Here is a 22,905-nt window from a genome sequence, read left to right on the forward strand (position 1 = left end):
GAAACTGCAACAGGGGAAGTTCAGCCTGGATGTTAAAAAAATTTCTTCACTGAGAGGGTGGTTGGGGGCTGGAACAGGCTCCCCAGGGAAGCGGTCATGGCAGCAAGCATGTTGGAGTTCAAGAAGCAATTGGACAACACTCTTAGACATAGGGTTTGATTTTGGGGTGGTCTTATGTGGAGCCAGGAGTTGGACTTGATGATCCCTGTGGCTCCCTTCCAACTGAGGAGATTTTATGATTCTAGTTCATTTTTTAAAGAAGCATCCTATATTTCAGTTTTAGTTCATTTTAAGCCAAGTGTACTTTATAATATACATACAAAACAGAACAACGTTTTGAGGGGTAAAGGTGCTGACTGGGGCCCTGTATATTGCATAATAGTGGAAACAGAAGCAGGTAGGCCAAAAAAAATAGTGTAAATTCCTTCTCCAGCATGGGCTGGAGATGGACATGGGAAGAGGGATGTTCAGGTAGAAGCTTTTGTGTAATGTAGGAGTGCTTAGACCACAACACTATCTTCTGCATTGAGCTGTTCTCACTTTCATATCACTGTGAAACTATACGGAGCTGACTGAACTGCTAGGAAGAGCTCATGCCAGTTTCTGCAGGTTTTGCAATAGGCTGTAATTTTCTGGGAAGGTATTCGTTGCGCTTGAATAGGGGCACCTTCATCACATTGTTATCTTCCAGTGCAAGAAAACGTGAGTTTGCCAGTTGAAGAGATAGGAGTGCTATAGTTGTTCCATAGTTGCTTTGCCAAAAGTTGTTCAGCCTGTTTTGAAAACAGCTTGAAGTGAAAAACTCCATTGGAGTGAAAAACCTTTTCAGCCTGAGTGAAAAATTCCATTGGAGTCTTACTACTTTCTTTGCTGTGTTCTCTGGCAAGGAGAACTTTTCAGTTAGTAGGTCTAGGAAGTCGTCCAGGGCAAAGGACAATGGAGGCCATTTCTGCTGAGCTACTGTGTTGAAGTTCTTTGAATGTTTTCTGACACATGATTTGGGCTTGGGTTTTAAATTCCAAATTGGAGAGCTGGTTGTTTGGTGCATTTTAATTATTTATTTATTTGGCTTAAGAGCTTAGTAAAGATAATATTACACTATGAACTCTTTCTTTTGTTTTATAACGCAGGTCAGTCAGTTGGAGGAGCCTTCACAAGTGCAAAATCAGCCATGTCATCATGGTTTTCCACTTTTACACAGTCAACCCAAAGTCTCGGGGACTAAGTGATGGTTTTGCACAGTGCTGCTGAATGTTTCAGGTGCAATGGTTTCTCTGAGCTGTAAAAAGACTGCTCCAAAACACAGGAGTGGAGACTAACTATCCAGGACCAAAACAAGGCGTATGTTGCTTGTAAGCAGATGTGGAATGTTATCATTCAGTTTCAATAGAAGTATAGAATGGTGAGTGTCTCCATATGATGGGATGGCATTTGCTGTATATTGGTTGTGTTTAAAATGACTACTTTTCTTTAGATCTGAGCCTTTATAAAGATATTAGCAAACAGGGCTTGTTGCAAGCCAAATGTGTTTGACTTTAGATTTGTACATTTTCTTGGATGTTGAAGATATTTATGTAAAGTAGTTATATTTTTCAATCCAAGTAGCCAAATGTTTGTGAATTCTTCTTATAAATAAGCAGAGTATAACTACTGATTCATCTTCAGGTTGGTTTAGAGAATACGTCTGCAAAAAATATAGGTGCAGAAGCCCTTAAAGGGTTCCAAGCTAGGTGGCACTTTTTTGGTTCCACCTACAAACTGGAATCAACCGGGTGCAGAGTAAGACTGTGGCTGACTAAACGGTGTTTTTCCTTTCTCATCTGTAGCCATACACATTAATCTGTCTCTAGCTCTCTTTGTGTCTGCAAATCTGTGCAACAATTGTAAAATCAGTATTTTCTTGATGTTATGTGGTGGGCCTTCATAACTTTGCTTATGTTTTGGCTGTGTTTTACCTTGGGATATGAACAGGATTCCAGTTGGAGAGATCTCTTCAAGAAAAGTATTAGAAAACAATTGGCCAAAATTGGAATTGAACCATAGAGCAAGACCTCACAAAACTGTCTGTTAGGATATAATTACACCACTAATGTAATTACATGAATATGAATACAAAGTATTAAAATTACTTAAAAGAGCACAGTAGCAAACTCTGCATATTTTTTGTTGCCAGTAAAGTTATGAAGACTCTTCCAAACAGAAATCAGCTATACGTATTTTTCTTTGTCTACTCAGGGAATGTTCTATTTGGATAACTACTTTTTTCATTAGGAAATTAACACCAGAATTGAGGGAGCAACTGAAACAACTCAGTTCTTAACCTTGCATGAAAGAATATAATAGTTTAGTTGAAAAGATGTGGTATAATGCTCTATTTCATATGGAATGTGCATGTTGGGTCTTCTGTACGCAAACATATTCCATATCCTACATTTTGTGCTCCCGACACAGATTATTTCCTGTTTCTTGCAACGTGAATGTGTCTATGCCTTGAAACATCCCCACGATAGCTGTTAACATTTCCTACATTACATCATCAAGTATTCCAACCTTCCCGTATTGGAAGGCTCTTAGTTTATTCCCTCCTAAGTATTTATTAGTGTTCTGCAATTCTCTTTTCCGGGGCCGAGATTTCAAGTCAAAGTTATTTCTTCTATTCCTCAAATAAAATAGCTGTACAAGAGATAAATAAGAAGGTTCTAACGTAATTTCTTTAAGAAGTTCTGATTTCTTCAGGTGCATTTGAAAAGCTAATAGAAAAGTCAAACTTGCATCACATAGTTACTCTCCAACAATGTAAATTTCAGTTTTAGTGCTTCAAATAGTGATTCAGAAAGACAAGATCTGTTTTAAGGTGTTAATTAATTTTTTCCAGGACAAGCTAGATAGAACAGCCATGGAAAACCTGAGAGTACAGAGCTGGTTTGAGTAGCTTCATTTGAGAAGGGCAAAAAGTACACCTAAAGCTCTACTTAATCTACTGCTTCTGACATACAAGTAAAACGTATCTATAGAACCTTATATATTGCTTCTGGTCTGTGTGTTTATATTTATATCTCCTAAAATTTCTGATATTCTTTTCTGTTCTATTCCACAACTCTGTAATAGTCAATTATATCATTTTAAAGATTAAGAAATACTTGTAGGAAGACCTCTGGTGCAATAGGATTAGGGGTGCAGTTATTCACGATGATTCTAGAGCTTTCTGATTCAGCTTGCAGATAAGAAAATAATCACTTGCTATTATGAAATTGTTAGCATTACCTGTTGTCTGGGTTTTAAGTGGTCAGGCTTCATGTTGTAGTGAAGACTGAATATGATCTGAAAGATTTAAGCGCCTACAAAATTAACTTCAGCAACTTAATGTTAATTTAAACCTAGGAGCTCACAGTAGGGCCACACAAGTAGTTAACATGTGTACAAGCTATAGAAACAGGACCTTCCTGGGTCCTTTTTAATAGCCTTGCCTCTGTCACCTCTTCACCTTAGCTGTTCTGTAGAATTCTCCTCTGCCCCAGATTTGTACAGCTGATTTGTTAGTTCTCTGCATTTCCCTCACTCCCACAAACTGCCTTGCTGACCCAGGGATTTTAGAAAACTGAGTGTGGTGTTTTTTGGTTTTTTTTTTTTTAAATTTTTGATTCATCTGAGGAAAGGCAGAATGAGGTGCCCTCTGCTTTTCAAAGCTGATGGCTGCTTGCTGCCCTGTGTAGGGCCTGCGCTACAATGCTTCACAGTTTTTCTCCTATGGATAGAAAAGAAGACCTGCCAGATCTCTTTCCCCACTGTCCCAGCTCTCTCTGTTGTGCAGTCAAACATGCAGCTTGATCAAAAGTATTTTCCTTTCTTCTATGTTTCAACACAAGGTTGGAATAAGAAACTTGTATTCATTTTCAGATTGTAAGAATTGGCTTCCTGCTAGCAAGTTGGACAGTGATTTAAACTCATGCAGTGGGTAGAGATGAAATGATCATTATCATAAGTTGTCTTCATTAATGTGTATGCTTGCTCTTTGACATTTGCTTAAACTTGCTTTTGGTCTGTAGGAGGGATAGCAGCTACTGAGTTTCGTCTGAATTCACGTAGTCCTCTTCTTTATTTAATGGTTGTGACCTCTTCAGATAAATCCAGTATGAATGCATTATTTTCTTCCCCTCTGTTCTAAAATTTCCAATGCAAGTATTATTACTTATTCAAAGGGATTTAAGCAGTCAACTTTCATTTCAAAGACATCCATTTCTGCATGGCAAGAAATACAAAGTACTAAATGATTTGGTGACAGCACCTCTCGTGAGTAAACTGTGAAGGTATTGTTACAGCTCAGTCATAATGCATGTTGCAAAGATAATTCTGATCATTAATGTACAGTGTGAACTGATTTACAAATAATACAATAACACTTTCTCAGCTTTCTGGCGTCAAAGCATCAACCTCCGCTATTTGTAGTTACCAACATTTGAGGAACTGCCTATTGAGTATACGCAGCTACAAGTCCCCAAAATAACACAAAATTAAGTATCGTTGACCTAATACTTCATTTGATTAAAATGTTCAGCATTTTTCATCGTTTTTCTGTCATAACCTTAATTCATGTGCATATCTGACAGCTTTTTCCTCAAATGTAACAATGTAATAATCACCTTTAGATCACTCTCCTAGTACATTGCATTTCTTTGACTTTGTACATCTGTTTTAAGCACCTTTGTAATTAAATTTAGTATTTTGTCGAAACAAGCTTCTTACTTCCATAGAAATTATTACTAAGCAGAGAAACTAATGTGGCCGTATTTAATTGTAAAAGTGGAGGTGTGAATGCAGTTTTTAAACATAGAAACTCTTACTTGATAATTGAAAATACAAGTAATGTATTTGATTTTTCTTGTGCTGCTTAAAAATAAATACATCCAGCCTATTTAAAGCTGTCTGTTCAAAAAGCTGTATTAATTTGAGAAGTTAATCCCATTAGGAGACACTAGCAGGCATGTGTTTTTGATATTGATAGCTGCTTGTACGACACTGTCAGTGTTTTTGAAACTTGTCTTCTATTTAAACTGATTATGGATGTTGCTTTTGCAAATTTAGGGCGAGAGTATCATCTAGTGTGATGTTTCATTCCCTGCTGTGTTCTGCTCGTTGTGAATCGAGTTAAAGTCTTCAGTAGGTCACAGGCGTCTCTCACACCAGTAAGAACTTTAGGTAGGACTGTAAAATTTTGAGCTAGATTTAGTTTCAGAATAATACATGGTTGACGTGGATTGCAGTATCTAGTCAAAATCAGGATGCTGAGTAAATTAATTGCTGTACGTTCATCTTTCTGCAATTGTCATGTATTCATTGAAGGTTTATTTTAAAACTTGAAAACTTCTACCGTAACTATCAAATCATTGTTAGCTAGACACAGTGGCAAATTACTGGTTCCAGTAGGAGGAAACTAATGGCGCTGAAGAACACTTAGGTGTGAGTTAGACATAGCGTATGTCTGAAAAACTGCTGTAATTCTCTAAAATTGTTAATAAATAAATCAATCTGACCATATGCAACTAGTTGTTCAAAAACAGTGAAAAATAAACTCACATCATGTTCGTGCAGTGCAATTGTACTTTATTTAGTTATTATTAGAAAGAGCATTATGAAGAGTGTTCATAAAAGGTGGAAACATTACATTATAGTAATACAATTAAAGATTTATGAAGAATTCCTTCACTCTGTTTTTACTTTTTAATATTGTAGTGGAGGAGAGATTAGAAGGAGGTGCAGAGCTTTAATTGTGTGATGTTTCTGTTCTTGACCCTGTTCTTTATCAAACACTGGAAGTACTATTTAGGTTCATATACAATACATTTGGAGATGGATCACTTCTGTTAGTGTCAGTGAAGTGGTGAACTTACTCTCCTTATTTTATTCCTGGTAAGGAGACACGATGCACGTGTGTGACATCTGCACAGACAGCTAGACTTCCAAGTCTTATCACAGCCAAGATTAAGCTATCTTGTTGAGTCCTTTATTTCTGTAAGGATTCAAAGTTTCCTAACTATAGACAATTGATAGATTTTTTTGTTGTTGTTTTGTAGCCTAAATTTACTAATATTGATGAAAGCATAATTACTACTTTCCTCAGTAGTAGCAGAGAGTTACAGAATCATAGAATATCCTGAATTGGAAGGGACCCACAAGGATCATCGAGTCCAAACACCTACAAAATCCTCTTTTCTTGTCGTCTTCTAGATCACTGAGAAGCTAGGAGTGGTTTCTAGATGAGGTGATCAAGAAAATCAAGAATGTTTAGACTGAATGAAGAACGCTTATCTAATGTGAAGGCAGATACAGAGTTGTTTTCTTGTTCTAAAAATAGAACTGTGTGGGGATAGTACCACTTGATACTACTGAAACATGGAAAATACCTAAGAAGCAAACCCAGTTGCCCTCTTATCTCTGAATTCAGAGACTTTACAAAATGCACATAGAAACACGGTGAGAACTTGAAAAGTGGAGGCATATCAGGAACTGTCAAAAAATAATGCTGAGGTGAATGTCTTAATACCAGATGTGGTTACAGACCTTTGCTGCTCTTGATAAACTGGATGTATGTGTTTTGAACTGCATAATGCTGTGCCCCAAAAACTGATTATGTCCACTTAAATGGTGGAAATCCTTTTTCAATTTTTTCTCTTTGATAAGAGCACGTGCTCTGAATTAAATTCGCTAGCAGTACCTTTTGCGCTTCCTAAATAAAATTTCAGCATGAAGATTTAGCTTGATGTCTAGCACTTATTTTGAATTGACTTTATGATCTACATTATATCACTATCTTTTGAGCACTTTTTTTTTTGGTCCTGCTTTCTGGATCTTTGCTGGTATTACTGCATTAGAAGTGCCAAGGAATGCATGTCTGTATTCAGTACACCGTTTAACATTTTAGGGAATTAAGCCACTTAATGCTTCAGGTGAACAGTCGTACTTCAGCAATGGTGTATTAGTGCTTGGACACCTTTGCTGCAGCAAAGAAAAGGTTTAGTTTCACAACTCCAGCCAAACCGTAAGCGCTGGCTCTCCTGTCTCTTAATACAGAGCAGGAGGGGAGACAAGCACAGGCACATGGTTTTATTGCTCCCACCTTGTGCCTGTCCAGTCTCCTATGCTACTCCATTCTTCCACATCAGAGTTTCTGTAGCTCAGCCCTGACCTATTATTCAGTCAGCCAGTACTCATCCTCCACGTTGTAAGCTCGATGGGCAAGAACTCTGCCATGCTAATTGTTCCTCGTGGTCAATGTAGTGGGAGGGAGATGTTGTAAATTACTTGGGAGTGCAGCTGAACAGACCTTTGGTGTTAAGGGCAAGCCTGCTCCAGAGCCTGCCCAAGCTAAAGCTCCTTTTGTGTAGGAATCCAGATCCAAAAGGAGAAAATTCCTGCAGGGAGCTATACATGGAAGCAGAGCAGGAGCAGCACTATCCTGCTGCTGCTGTGTCCATGGCTGTTACTCAGCACTACTGCAATGCAGAGGGAGCTAGTGCAGCTTTTCAGAAGTATTGAGAAGTGGAAGGAGAAATGATATGAAGTACCAGGTAGTGCTTTAAAACTTTTTAATTACCTTTAAAGTTTTATCAAGTCATTGTTCCCAAAAGTTAACTTACCCATCTTCTGTTCTCCGTAACCTTGACGCAATTGACTGCCCTAATTTTGACTATTCCCCCTAGAACAAAAATTAAACTTGCAATTAAGGTACGTAGTTAAACTGTAAAAATGAGTGGATGCACTAAAAATATTAGCAGAAGCCAGATCCTCTTTTTATTACTTCAGGTAGGGGGAACTTTACATAGGACTTTAAAGTATTTCTACCAGAAAAGAAACAAACTTCTTGCGAACATAGTAAAGCTTGAGGACATGTGAAGCTGTCTTTAAAGCCTGTATGTAAATGGACTTCAAAGTCAAGTACAGGTTGAATAGGCTAGCATTAGGAAGAAGCTTTGTAGTGAGATACTATTTTAGAAGTCTTTGAAGGCTTTAATCATCTTTGCTCTATTTATAAAATAAGAACTACATTTTTTCAGCTGTTGTCTTTGTTCCCACAGAAGCTTTTCTCTAATTTACCAGTAGTGACCATTTCCAGGCACATGACAATGCTTTGCCTGCAGAGTTTCCTTCTCAAATGATGAAAGGAAGGAGTTCAGTCTTCAGACTAGCATATGCCAGCTGTTTTCCTTTGGGGTCAAATACTGACTGCAGCAGCTAGTTGTGTAAGTGAACTAGTAGTATGTCTTTAACAAAGTCACTAGAGCCCTCTTAGACACTTGGCAAGTCTTGTCCTTAAGTACTGTATTATTACAGTTAATTTTACATAAGGTACTACATGGCCTTATACCAGCAAACTGTTCTAAATAGTATAAAATGCAGAATAACAGGAAGTCATGTGGATCTTCTATATTTTATAATAATATTTTCAGACGTATACAATTAAGGATAGTTCTTCCAGGTACTATCAAGCAGCCATGACTTAGGAAGTAGGTGAGTGAAGTGCACTGTTTGGGTTTTACCTCACTTGTTTTTATAAGAAAGCACGTACAAGCTTTTAAACTCAAGTTGAAAGTTCTCAGTAACAGAACACACCCTTCAGTAGCTGTAGATCATCTGTACTTGAATTTAGGCGTGTTGTAAAGCCTGACACTGCTGTGGTACAGCTTGATAAAGTAGGCCTATGTGAGAATGATTTCCAGCATTAAGCAGGCCAGTCAGGCTGGAGCTACCGAGATCCCCCCAGTATTGGTGCCTGAGGTAGGTGATTCTCCAACCTGCACTACAAAGCAGTACCCCTGTTCTAACTTGTACCCCTTTGAACAGGCCAGCAAGTGGAAGGCCAGGGTTACAGAAAAGCAACATCAGCAGGATCCTAAGTCACTTCTCCCCTCTTATCTAAGCAATTCAGCTATCAAAACAAGTTGATGTAAACGCAGACATGTTGTCACCTACATCGTTCAAGTTCTGTGTACTGCTCAGATTGACTGGCATACCTAACTCCCACCATAACAAATTAACATATAAACCTCCAAGTTTTCCACAGCTTAACTATTTGAAATTGCCTTCAATAAATAACATGCTACTGTTTAGGGGTAAGGGGGCATAACTGTATCAGCTTCAAGCAGAAAGTACACCCAAACTCAGTTGGATTCGGTCTTTTTTAATAAATTAATGTCATTCAAAATACAGTGCCAGAACATGATGCAGCTGAACATGCTAGTAAGGTTTGTCATGAAGCACCTGTGTTCATGTTAGGTTGGCGGTGCCCTGCTACTGCTAGTGGTTCCTGGGATTAATGCCAGAGCAGCACTAGTCATCTGCTCTCCTGTACACCGAGCACAGGATATTCCTGAACTGTTGCTTCCCCCCCCCCCCGCAAAGTAAAAAACCTGATAGCTAAGGGATATCTATACACAATCACACTACAGTAATGCTTGTTATTAAATTAACAGAAAATAAAGACCTGGTTAATCCACACTAAAACTTTGTTTTACAATGGAAAAATACATCAGCAGCAGGAAGTAATATACACGAGCCAATATTACTGTAATACAGAAAGTGGAGGCATTTACTGATTAAAGCTCCACATAGACCCGCACTATGAGGGCTGACAATTCCTATTGCAAGCCCAGCAACTTAAGTCCACACCTGGTAAACTACCAGCTGCTTGGAAGACCTGTATTCTAAACAGACAGGTATAAGTTAGTGAAAACAGAGTACATGCACCTAATAGTACAGCTTGACTGAACCTGCAGTCATTTTGCCCTGCATGTTACCATACAATGGAAGATCTACCCTTCCTACCACAGGTAGATCCATGGGATTTGTTTCTTTTTTTTTCTTTTCTTTAATGGCATTACTATACCAACATGGATATTAGTATTAAGTGCAGCACAGTCCTTTAATTAGGCCACACAGACAATTACATAACTAGCACTTACGTAAAATTTCCAGAAGTAGTTCAAATATAACTGGAAGATACTTTCAAAACAGTTGTGACATCATCCTAGAAATAGTAACTACTTTTTTTCTGAAGCTAATTTTCCTGAACCAAGACTTTATAGAACTAGAAATTAACTCTTTAGACAAGTCAGATGCTTAAGCTCATGGTATACATATACATTTCTCAATTATCGGATAATAGTATTTCAGATAATGGAAGCATATCTGCTCATTTCACTGATTCATACTCAATTGCTGCAACTGTTAGGTAGGGCATAAAAATACAATTCATGAAGGACAGGTTTGACATTTCTCTTTCCAGACCTGTTCTTTCACAATCATTTATTTCAAGGTAACTGCGCAGAATCAGTTGTGCAGTCTAACTGGGGAGCTATACAGGTGGTAAAGTAACCATCTCCCCATCCAGCTCAAATTCATCTGCTCCATCAGGTGAAAAGAGATACGTCGGAGGTTTCCACGGGGACTCTTCAAGGCAAGACGGATACAGCTTTCCTACAGTGCACCGGAAGTCCTTCCCCAGGTCCCACAGCACACGTTCTGATATGTGCTGTCTCAGAAACCAGCGGTCAAGTTCCAGGTCATACTGATAGGTGGCATACTTGGCTCGCTCATTCATGTGGGTTTCTCGTATGAAGACACACAAAGAATTAGAGATGACAACAGCTCTAACACACGGGTCAGAATAGCGCTTGGCAGGGATATTAGCTGCCATTCTCCACTCATTTTTATTCACATCGTAGATTTCCACGGTTACAGAAGACCCATCTACAGTACTACTTGGGAGCCTTATACCAGAATTGCTGGCAATATGCAGTCCTCCAATGTAGAATATTTTATCGCCAAAAGCAGCAGCTGAAGCAAAACATCTACTTGTCTGTCGCATAGCCATTTCTACCCAAGCATCTGACCTGGGAAAATAACAGTACATCAAGTTGTGTGCCATTACATAAATGCAGTTGTGAACTGCTACTGCTGTGCTCCACTGCCACGCGCAAGGCAATGGGCTTACCATGGTCCATTCATCTTTTTCGGTGTCATATCTTTCTACAGTTCTCCTGTTGAGCTCTCCGCCAACACTGTCGCCTCCAATTGCATAGATGTATCCTTCACAGCAGACCAGGGATGGCTTTATACGAACAAAGAGCATCGGTGTCTTTGGGAACCACGTGTTTTGCTGTGCATCAAACCAGTAAAAGCAATTCACAGTTCTGAAGGCAGCCTGGAGTTTGCTGCTTTTACTATGATTGGTTTTCATGCTTTTCAGAGGAACTTGTCCCCCTGCTATATAGATATCATTGTCAGGAGTTACGAGTGTTCCAACCTTATGCAAGTCAGCAGGAGGGTTGCAGAGTTTGTAAACTTTTTCTGCCTGTGGGCTGTAACAGACAGAAGAATAAAGACTACCAGGGTTTTCAGCAGCAGCTTCAATGAATATCATCATCTCCTCTTTTGTCATACCGAGTCTGGGCTTGAAAAACTTGGGCATAGATTTGTACAATCCTTGCACCACCACTGATTTATCGTTGGGTGGTAAGCCTTGAAACCAGGCTCTCTGCGTTACTTCTGAAAGCGCGTCGATACGGATTTGGCTAAGAACAGAGGACAAATACTGCGATCGTGATTCCGTGTTGTACTCCAGCCATAACATAGCAGCTTCACGAACTGTCTCCTCCTTTTCCACATTTAAATTGTCACTGCTTAAAATATCTATCAGTAGATCATGTGACAGTTGCATGAAAGCCTCCTGGTGGTACACAGCTGTGAACTTGTGCTCTACCATTCTTTTAGCACTCTGTTTTAACTCCTCACAGCTGAAGAGATCAGCAAAACTTAACAGACGCACACAATTTTCTGCATTAATTTTTTTGATTAAGTATTCCCTACACCGCTGTAGCACATCATCTACCTGTAATGCAAAGAGAAAAGACACTGAGTATTGCCACATACACACTATGCCTTCACTTACCAGCAGCAGGTAAAAGTACCTGTATTTAAACATCAGAGTTTAGGCCTCGAATATTCTGTGTATGTACACACACACATGCACAAAAATACAGCAGAGACTTAAGAGATTCATGCAGATTTAGGAAATTGCATTATGATGGCTGCTTGAGAAACTAATGACATAAACATGGTAAGTGCACTGCTTTACTTCCACCCTCCACAGGACCACAAAGGAAAGAGGGATGTGTACATGAAATGCATCTTGCAGGCAACTGCTGTCTGTACTAATGAAATTGAACATGAATATTTTGGAATGACTAAACAGAAAGGATTATCTAACAAGTTAATGAAAAAATGGTTCAGAGATTAGAAGCAGTTATTCCACACTCAAAGGAAAACATTCCTACCTGTAAGAAGCAGGCAGTCTCATAAAGCTGTTCTACCGTGCTGTCGCTTATTGCCAAGTTACCCGTGTATGCATAAGCTATGATAATTTGTAGCGTGGCTGCATCCACATTCCTCAGGTGTACGTGTGTTTGTTTACTTTCACTAAGCCCACTCATGAACATGGCTCTGAAGAAAAATATACATATTAACAATAACTACTGGTGGTTCTTATCTTAAGCAATTACTTTATCACTTTTAAGTCTTCAGTGATTATACACCAAAAGGTAAACAGTCTTTTTGGTTGTCTGTTTACAGGTATTTAGTATTTTCCTTAGGCTACCATCTGGTAATAAAGATAAAGCACTTGTACCGAACATTCAAAAAGGAACATCAGTGCCTTCTATAGGAGAACTTTACATATATACAAACTATTTTCTGTTAATCAGCAGAGAACTCTAATTTTGAAATTTTAAACTTCTCTGTTAGGCAATAAGAGGGAAAAAATATCCTTCAGAAAAGGCCATTTATACATATACAGATAGGTTTGATTTTAAAATGAAAAGAAACAGATCTATGGAATGGACTGAGCTAAGTAATATTAAAAAGCATACTCCTCTGGAAGGAGTATAAAGCTCAGAAAATGGAGCAAGCACTAGCACTCCATGAAGTATTTCTTATATACCATTCACATTATGCAGTAAACTTCAAGTTTGTAGACAAAAATCAATAGCAGATTGGATCAGACCTGGTCTGAGAAAAATAATAATCCCTTAAGTATCTCTATTACACCTTCCTGAAAAAAATAGAAAGGCATTTTAAAGAAAAGGTTATTACTTCCCTAATGCTTTATATACGTATTTCCCATTACATTGCCTTTTTTTTTTGTTTGTTTTTAAAGTTGTAACACAATTAAAAAGTAATTGGACTCTGGTACTATGAACCAGATACATGCTCATTTTCTTAAAATGGCTGAAATCCTTTTTAAGAGCTTTATATTGATTCAGGTTTGGTAGTAGTGGTGATATGGCAAATTCAGCTTAAGCTCCTTTAAATTTGGAGCTTTTTCAGAAACCAGACCTGAGAGAAGTTTGGAGGGACAGCGAGTGCGCCCTGTAGTTATGCCTGCGGGTGCAGAGGTGAAGGTGCCATGGAGATGCACTCCATGGAGGTGCCCCACTACCTCTCCTCCTGCCCCAACTCCATCTCTGTCCTCTTCTAAGCTCCTTAACTCAGACAACCTGCGTGGTTTTTTTTTTTTTTTTGGGAGGGGGAATCACTGGCTAAGTGAATACCTCAACTTGCCAGGCAGGTTGTTAAAGGTAAAAAGACACTAAGAGTACCAGAGAGGCTCCTCTTCGTGGAAATTAAGGGGGAGCTGTTACAGAATGCAGCTCTAGCGCGTGCCTACACACAGCTGAGCAGCATGTGCCAAAGCTGCGCTGTTTCTAGCGGTGCTCAAGCACAGATTTGGAAGGTAAGCTGCCTGCAGTCGTAAACGACTGGATCACTAAGAGATGCTTTTCTGTTCTTTCCCCTCTCCCCACAGCCGCCTTCAGGGCTATCAATTTTTCATAAGGCTAAATTTAGGAAACTGAGCATCTTTTTGAAAACCAAACTAGGGAAGAAAAAACAGAATTTGACAAAACCACAAGCTTGATATTACTTTTAACTAGTGCCAAAACCTCATTCCATAAATAATAAACACACATATGAATAAGAGATTTGACAGCATATTCTAATGCTTCACACTGCATGGACTCATGACAGCTTTCCAACCTTATGATTAGCCACCCACACTAAATCTGGCCACATTTCCAGGGGCTGTTATTTTACAGACTGTTGGAACCGTGTCATCTGCAGCAGGCCAACAGCAATAATCATTATCTAGTGATCGCACAATACTTGTTGCTAAAAATTGTACCGGATTCATCTGAGATGAAAAAAGGAACAAAAACAATAGCAGTGACAAAAACTTATGTGAAAGGAGCTCATCATGCAGTAGTTTCTCACATTAAGTTACACTCTAATACAAGCAAGCTGACAGAATATAGGCAACATTTTAAAAGTGTTCTGTATATGGAGACCAACTCAGCAGGAAAACAATTAGTAAACCTCCTGATGAAATGGGAAAGAAAAGTTAGAATCACTGCACAGTGCATCACGGAGACAGAATATGCACGGATGTCCCCAAGACTAGTTTCAAACTTCAAAATTCCTTCCAGGTAAGCAGACTAATTGTACTGTTACTAACAAAGAATGATTAATCACTGCAGAAAAATGCATGGTGTCCCATCTAAGGCTTACTATAAAAGAATCTACAAAAAGCAGTAGCACTTTCAGATCTTATTAGCAAAAAGTTTTGAAAAGACAAAAAGCAAGACACCCAGGAAGCAGAAGCTACTGGATTAAAAACTCCAACAGCATCTCAGTGACGGAAAAAAAAATGTGTTGTGTTATAGCGAGACTCAGGCAAGAGTACAGTTTCTGGCTTCTTTGCTGAGCAGAGAAAAGACAGATGATTCAGAAAAGGAAGCCACAAGCTTGCACAGCACTCCCTACTTTCAGCAGAGGCTTCTGCTAAGAAAGTAAGAAGGTACAGATAATAAACACAACAATGAGACTACCATAGCCAGCTCTCAATAATCTCTAGTTACCTTACCTTGGGGGGGGGGGACAAACATTTTTTAATCTTTTCTAAGTATGAAAAATAAGAAATTTACTAATTATACAGATTTGATTAACACCCTAGAGAACAGTAACCATCACAAGTGTGACTTTTCTTTTGCACTTACTGTAGAAAACTACAGTACCTATCCAGAGTAAGTCACAAGATGCTGGAAAACTTATTTTACTCTTTTGATGTTGGCAAGTAATGACAGTTTGTGACTTGCTTGGTACACTGTTCTCTACAATGCTCTGCAACACATTATTTGTTAATCAATTAAGTAATACCACACTCAAAACCAGATACCATAGATCTCCTTGAATTAACAGCTCCTGCTTTGAATACTTACCTGAAATACGAGCTGCACGTTGCAAGAACCATCTTATGGCAGGGAAATTCGGTGCCCTCAACAATCAATACTATGTCAGTTAGCAACTGCTGCTCATAAAAGAATTTTAACTGCTCCAGCAAGGACACAGCATATTCACTATTTATCTGCCTCTCGTCCTGGGTAGACATGACTGTATTCCATTAATATTTCCAGGACCAGAGTGAAAAGTCAAGATCTTTTTGCCAGAGAAAGGTCAGCTGAATATTTCGCAAGTAACCAGGGAAGAAACTGCAGGAGATCTGTAGCCTTCAGAGGCGATACTGATAAAAAAAAAAAAAGGCAGTGTTATCTTGAACTGCTGAATCGATGTTTCAGACTTTGACCTACATTAGGTCATCATTCTTTGATTCGATGTCACAATTTGTTCAGTGACTTTCAAGAGTATCTGCAGGGCTACTGTTGAGATTTATAGTGACGCAGCAAACAAACGACCAAAAGTGGATTCTGAGGTAGGTTCCATGGTAGCATCTCATGATCAGTGGCTGCACTTGAGTGACTGAAAGCAGGAAAATAAAATTGACATTAGCACTTGTCCAAGAAAATATTTTTTCCTTTCATAGCTACCCCTTAAAATTAACTAACAACCTTATTTCTAAATAAATACATATTACTTGCACAAAAATTCTTGTAGAAAGAGCATTTAAACAACAAAAATATCAAAAGAGAAAAGCAGAAGAGTTTGCATATGGATTCTCATCAAGATCTAGGCCCATAAACTACGATAATTTGTCCATACAGCTTCTAAGGCTGGAGAGAGAAAAACAAGGTTCAGGAAGACTAATCCTCTTCCAAGAGACACCCAGTTTTCCCCACTGAGTACACCCACATATTTCCTTCAACCATGGCAAAGAGCTGCTTAATACAAACATGAAAAAAAGTGACTTTTTTTTCCTGTTAGTATGGTTTTGTCTACTCAAGTCCTATCAATACCAGGCCTATAAATGCTGTTTCTTCAGTATCCCATCATTTTCCAACTAAACTCGACATCATAGTCAATACGCTTATTTCACCTTTGACACTCAACTATAGAACAAGCAGAAACAGAGCTTAAGGGTTTGAAATCCTAACAACCTATATTCGCAATGCTTATTCGATCCATCATCTCCATGCAGAAGGGCTTCATGTATTGACATTCCCCATTCCATTTTTCCCCCTTCTAAGCCATTTCAATACAGCCAGGTAAGCATGACCACTGCTGACAGAAGAATAGAAAAATAAGATAACAAGAGCAAAGGAATGCTGGAATAGCAGAAGTCAAGAAACTTGGAGTCATTATAAAAGCAATGACTACAGGTTACCCAAGTCTGTTTTCTTGTCTGGACATTTCTACTTGTCTTAAAAAGGGTTCAGGTCCCACACCACCCCAATCTTCATAATTAGGAGAGTTACGACAGTAAAATCGTCATCATAAAGGCCATCAGAATACCGTATCTATCAAATGTTTCCACATTTATTTAGTATTGCACTGTTCTCTTACATTCCAACACTGAGTAATAACCAGTAACACACTTGTCAAATGTCTAAGACATCACTATCATTGCAGTTCATGAAGAACGGTGAATGCAGAAATATACTTTACCTGAAATGACATACTTGAAATTCCACACAAACTTCCAATATTTAGTGCAAGGTGAAGGTGAATCCCTGCCAGCCATATCAAAGATATATTTCAGCAGAGCCCTGCCTGTAGCACAGTTTAAAAACAGCTGTCTAACATTCACTCAAGTGGATATGGTTAATTAATGCCACTTCAATTACTACTAATTTAATGTCACTGATCTATTTCTTTTTCAGTAAATACGCACAAATAGTGATCTCAAGCTCTTGTTTTTAACTGGTTATTTAACTGGAAATGTCAAAAAAAATCAAAGCCCACGTTCACGAGAAGCCAGTTAAATAAGTAGAAAAGATGTTAATATTTGGAGGAGAACGGGAAGACCGATATGTGCTGTAATAACAGATATTAGCATGAATTCTTGACTTCAAACCTTCAAGTTTCAGTGCACTTAAACGCTGAAGTCACTAAACCAGATGTCTATCAAGAAATTTGCTTATCCAAAGCAAGGACTTGCCCCAAGTCACGTCGTCTTTTCACCAGATGAGTATGCCCCCTATCTGTACGTTTACTGACCACTATCCTGGTCATCTGATAATAACTTAATGTGCAACCTAATCCATTGACAGATTTTTGCACTGAACTTTATATGGCTACGGAGACACACAGACTTCCTAAGTGCATTAGACCCACAGAAATAAATAGCTTGTGGCTCTACTGGTATCCAGGGTCTCTCTACAGCATTGTTTTTCCTGGCTTAGGAGTAAAGTTTCAACAATATAAGCTGGTGCACTGCACTTGGTTCATGCAGAACATCATTATTACTAAGCTGTGGTAACAATGACTTCTTTTACTAAAACTTCCCATTCTGATGTAATTTTAAAGACTATAAATCTTCAGGAACAGGAAAAAAAGAGCAAAACTTCAGTATACACTGTTCTAGTCATCAAGTAACAGAACCAATTCAAGGGTCCCATGGAGAAATTGATGTACACCGGCTAGTAAGGTTAAATACATTTTTGGCAACGTGGCTGACAGTCAATGACTGAAAAAGCAGAACTGTTCAACAGAAGACAAGTTGAAACTGTGAAATTAATTACTATAAATAGCCAGAACATTTGAGTATGACTCCTGGTGGCAGAAAAGATTGAGGAGATGACAGGAGTCTTGTTGCAGAACATTTATGTGATGAGAACCACCTTTAAACTGTAAATTCACAACGCTGGACTCTGGTTTACAGCTCATCTGGCACACTCTCTCATTCAATACGCGTACCAGGGGGTCTTCTGTTGGTACGAACATGCAATGCATTGAACTCCTGCTTTCCACATCCACACTATGTTTTGCTGCCAATGATAACCATTTGCTAAAGAACAGAATTTTGTATTTGTCACTAAGTTGCATTCCACTCCCTTCTAGTGGAACCATACTAAATTCTTATGAGAACAGTTCATCAAGGATCTCTAAGCTCCTGTTTTAGAATCACCACTATTTCAGTCCTCATTTGTCCAAAAGAAGTGAATTTTTGTCCTGGGTAACTTCTTGGAAGTCAGCTGTCTAAAACAGGACGGTAGATAGCTGCTGGGAGGTCATACTGGTACTGGACTGCAAACTAAATCAAGATGTTACCCAGCAATCCAAACTAACTCCGTATCAAGCTGGAGAGGAACATGAAGTAACAGGTGGATAAGAAGGTTTGCTGTTAAGTAATTATACTTTTTAGCTGAAGTAATTTTAATGAGGTGGCTTTAACTCTTGTTCGTGTACTTCAAAATCTGTATTAGTCCATTACAAAAGTTAATCAAACGTTAATGAGTTAAGGGACAAGCTATTAATTGTTTTCCTTGAATCTGTTTGTCTTCTGAGGTCAGGGGAAGATTAATGAACAATACATCCTGTACTACATGCATAGAAGTGTTGCCCTATGTCTTCTCTACAATATAAGTTGAACTATTATCTACTATTTCCAACTTAAAGGGAAAATAATGAAAAATACATATATATATAATATTCCTCAACTACACTGATTTGTCTTTATCTTTTTTATTTAAAACCAAGAAATATCTTTTTTTTCCCAAACTGCAAAAAGGGCAAAACATATATATAGATGTTTTGTTGTTAACTTCAATGTTGTCATACTAGGAAAAGAAATACTTTCTTCTGAAAATGCCATTAAGATGTCTGCCGGATTACATGCCTAACTTCCAGTGAAGTTTATGGAAATGCATAGAGACCTATGAAATCCTCACCAGTTCCTATCTGCATCTTCTACCATCTAAGCATCTCTTGAACTAACTTCACCAGCTACAACCAACACTTCAATAAACCTGCATGTTTGGGGAAAAAAAAAAACACATACCTTACTTCCCAGGACATTCAACCTTTTTAACCTCATTTTAACTAATAAGAACCTTTAAATACTACTTTTGTGCACTTTTAATTGAATTCCAATTCCCATCCAAGTGCAGCTTCACACAAATCACAAGTAAAAACATGTCTAAAGAAGTGAATCATTCACTATTTTTAACATAATGAAATGTCAGAATTAAGAACCAAACAACCCTAAGCCAAACTACACAAGTGTGTAGAGAGAGCAATGAAAGTACCAAGTTTAGGTACTTTGATACATAGTTACCATTAACAACTTGCTGAGTTACACATCAACATGTTTTCAAAGTGATGACACCAACTAATGGCAAGGGGGAATAGAAGTACTAAAAATGATTAAAATCAATTATTTAAATCAATAGACCTAGCCAACTGATCTCAAAGATAGGAAAGAGAGAAGAAAAAGGAGTTGGAAGCTCTGGATTCCTGAGTAATGTATCAAGTTTGCATCCTTGGCAGCAAAAATGAAATAGATAATTGATGAAGCAGTTCCAGACTTGGAAGTTTTCCTCTCTTCTAAAGCCATCAAAGGTATCTTTGATACCACTGTAGTGCAGAAACCTAAGGACATCAAGGAGATTCTAATGAGGCAAGACCATGAACTCTCACAAAAACTAAGGACAGATTTATTCCTACGATGGTTTTATCTCAAAAACTACTGTTCATTTGGAAACTAATTCTATTTTCCATACATATTGTGACTGGGAAGCAAGTTACAACTTTGAGGTAGGTAAACTTTCTGGAACTGGACAGAAGCTAGAGACTAGAAGTGCCAGACTCCATGCTAACAACATGTTTGGTCGCAATGCACTCCTCAGTACCAGTTTCCTTCCTGTTTTTCTGCTCCTAAAGGAAGTTATAAACTAAAGGAAATACCTGCTCAGAAATAAAATTAGCACAAGATAAACCAGCAACTTAACTTGGCAACTGGCCTTCTGTGTTGAGCAGAGCTAGTTTCCATCCCCAAGGGCGTTTCTGTTTTGTTGAAAGACCTGACCTGTTTTGGAAAATTAACCTTTGAAAATACATGGACCACAAATGTCTCTAGCAAGATCCAGCCACGTATCCTGTACGTATAGAAAAGTGTTTTCTTTCTCTGAACTCTAGTATGTTAATGAAGGTAGACAGCTTTCTTTAAGAACTTAAACTGCACTGTACAAGTATGCATCGTTCCCACAAATATCATATCTCAGTGATTATTTAACTATAAAGTCAAGTATTTCTACATTAAGAAATTAGACTAATAATTAATGCAGTTTAACTAACATAAATTACTTCCTGAAACATTAGAGACTTAAAATGGATACTTTGTTTATCCTTGTAAAGTTTATTCTCCTAGTGCAACAGCTACTAAATTAAGGAAAAGGCATTTTTGGATTTGCACCAATTACGGTCTGTTTCACAATCACATGACCAAAATCAAAACATCTGCCTTAAAAAAAAAAAACAATCAAACATGCTAAGCAGCAACATCCTTCTCTCTGTTTCTGCAAGATGCTAGGGATGCAGCACAAAGTATAACTGGATCCTTTCACTGAGGCTAAACATATCTTCAGAATAATTTAAGATGTGACACCTGTACCCAAATTCTGAGACTACACAACTTACATATTGGAGTATATTAAAATATTAAACTTTTAAGGGTTTCTAGAATACATCATCTTAACAAAACTCACGCAGATGTTGCCCTAGATGAGCTCACAACAGAATACAACATTTCAGGTCCACAATGATCACAAGGTGACATAGAAAGCCAAGCTTTGGCTTTGCAGGGAAACCTCAAAATGCAGACACTAAACACCGCGACAATCCATCTCTAAATCACTGTTCAAGTCATTTCATAAGCAGCAAGACATCTACCCTGCTCGTAGCAGAAATAACAAACACTGGAAAATCTTAGGCACGCAGATGGCTAATTTCAAAGCTATTTTACGACCCTTACTTTGCGCTTAGCCTATAAAACTTCACCAAGAGCTATCTGCCTCTTCAAACCCACACATAAACACCGGAGCCCACCCACGGTCGCTGTAGGTACCAAGGCCACATACACGCACGCTTCCAGAGGCGGCAGGAGGGTAAGGCGGACAACACCCAGCGGCAGCAATGCCCCTCGCCATGCAGTCCTGGAGGCCCCCCTCACGCCCTGCCTTTCCACCACCCAGGCGGGGCGGTCCCCCAGCCCTACCTGCTGCCGCTCCGCCGACGCGCTGCGAGCCCTGCGGCCGCCCACCGCGCTGCACACACGACGGCGCCTGCAGCCGCGCGGGGCTGAAAAAGAGCAGAAACGGGGGGCTGGGTTAGCGTTATGAGATTGTTTGTACCCGCTCCCTCACCTCCAGGGCCAGCCCCAGCCCGGCGGGGGCCCTGCCCTGCCCTTTCCTTTACCCCTTCCCCTTCCCTTTCCCTTTCCTCCCCCTTCCCTCAGGCCCCTCGGGCCCCAGCCCGGCGGGACCGACCTCCCAGCGCGTCCCCTGCCGCCTCAGCGTCCCGAGGGCAGACAGGCGGGCAGCGAGCGGGGCTGAGGAGGAGGAGGAGGAGGAGGAGGAGGAGGAGGAGGCGGGGGAGGAGGAGGCGGGGGAGTGGGGGGGCGGCGGGGGCTGTGGATCCGGTCCCGCCCGTGCTGCGGAGGCGTCGCCCGGCACGGCGCAGGCGCACTCCACCCCCCGCCTCACCTCGCGCCGCGGCCGTTACGCGGAGCCGCGCATGCGCGTAGATGCGAAAGAGGGGAGGGGGTATGGCCGGCGCGCCCCCGTTTCCCGTTCCTCTCCCCCCGCCCAGGCAACGGCGGCCGCCCCGCCGCGGCTCGCCCCGCCCCCTCCTCCTCGCGCGCTGGCAGTTGGGGTGGGGCGGTGCTGAGGGGAGCGGGTGCGGCCCCGCCCCGCCCCAACGGCTTTCGGGCTAAGGGGAGGGGGGCGAGGAGGCTGCCCACTGGTCTGAGGGGAAAATAAATATCCTGACTGGAAAGCGGGGAGCGGGTTTGTTTATTCGTGGGGTTCCGTATGGGTCTGTTTGGGCTTTCCAGCCTTTGTCCGCCAAGAGGATTTTTAGTTTAAAGCTAAATGCGGGAGTTGGGGATTTGAAAGTGTGCCAGACGCAAGCAGCTCACAGGGAAAGTGTAAGAGCTGCAGTCCCTGAAAACACAATATCAGTAATCCTGCCCAGATAGAGGCCGTGTTACAGTTTGTGCCTTAGGGCACAGGGTAAGCCACGCTGAATATTAAAGAAAAAAGGGAAAGGGCAGGAGAACTTCCCAGCCTCGGAATGCAGACCATCTGCAAGCGTCCACGCCTCTGTGCTTCTCTAGGCACTCGCCCTCCTGTGTACCGTGTTCCTTGTGCCTGCTTCTGCCACCACCTCTGCCAGCTGTGGCGGCCACTGTGGTGCTCCCTCATGCAGAGATGGGGACCTGTGGTGGCTGTAGTGCTCCCTCATGCAGAGATGGGGACCTGTGTTGTCTGTAGTGCTCGCTCATGCAAGGATGGAGACCTGTGGCCACTGTAGTGCTCCCTCATGAAGAGATGGGGACCTGTGGCCGTTGCAGTGCTCCCTCATGCACAGATGGGGACCTGCAGGGCTGCCCCTCCAATCCCCATATCC

General features: G+C 40.2%; 2 protein-coding genes across 6 annotated transcripts in view; one reads left to right on the plus strand and one right to left on the minus strand.

Moving 5' to 3' along the window:
• Positions 1-5,594, plus strand: part of AVL9 (AVL9 cell migration associated) — a 42,841-nt gene extending 37,247 nt beyond the window's left edge. For all 3 annotated transcript variants that reach the window (XM_080582975.1, XM_080582976.1, XM_080582977.1), the window contains exon 16: positions 1,131-5,594. In XM_080582975.1, coding sequence (XP_080439101.1) covers positions 1,131-1,225 — 95 coding nt within the window. In that variant the 3' untranslated portion in view covers positions 1,226-5,594. The remainder of the gene's footprint in view (positions 1-1,130) is intronic.
• A 3,565-nt stretch (positions 5,595-9,159) lies between these two features.
• Positions 9,160-22,727, minus strand: KBTBD2 (kelch repeat and BTB domain containing 2). 3 transcript variants are annotated; one of them, XM_080582980.1, is made up of 5 exons: positions 21,981-22,727; positions 21,494-21,576; positions 15,324-15,861; positions 12,330-12,495; positions 9,160-11,884 (listed from the first exon to the last, which is right to left on the minus strand). In XM_080582980.1, exons 3-5 carry the CDS (start codon positions 15,491-15,493, stop codon positions 10,349-10,351), a joined length of 1,872 nt encoding a protein of 623 aa, XP_080439106.1. In that variant the 5' UTR covers positions 15,494-15,861; positions 21,494-21,576; positions 21,981-22,727; the 3' UTR covers positions 9,160-10,348. The 3 variants fall into 3 exon arrangements, with proteins under 3 accessions (XP_080439106.1, XP_080439105.1, XP_080439107.1); XM_080582979.1 differs by lacking the exon at positions 21,981-22,727 and adding an exon at positions 21,765-21,941; XM_080582981.1 differs by lacking the exon at positions 21,981-22,727 and having other exon boundaries at positions 21,357-21,497.
• Positions 22,728-22,905: the final 178 nt, after the last annotated feature.

This window comes from Anser brachyrhynchus (genome assembly GCF_964034855.1).
Source record: "Anser brachyrhynchus genome assembly, chromosome: 2".
NCBI classification, from domain to species: Eukaryota; Metazoa; Chordata; class Aves; order Anseriformes; family Anatidae; genus Anser; species Anser brachyrhynchus.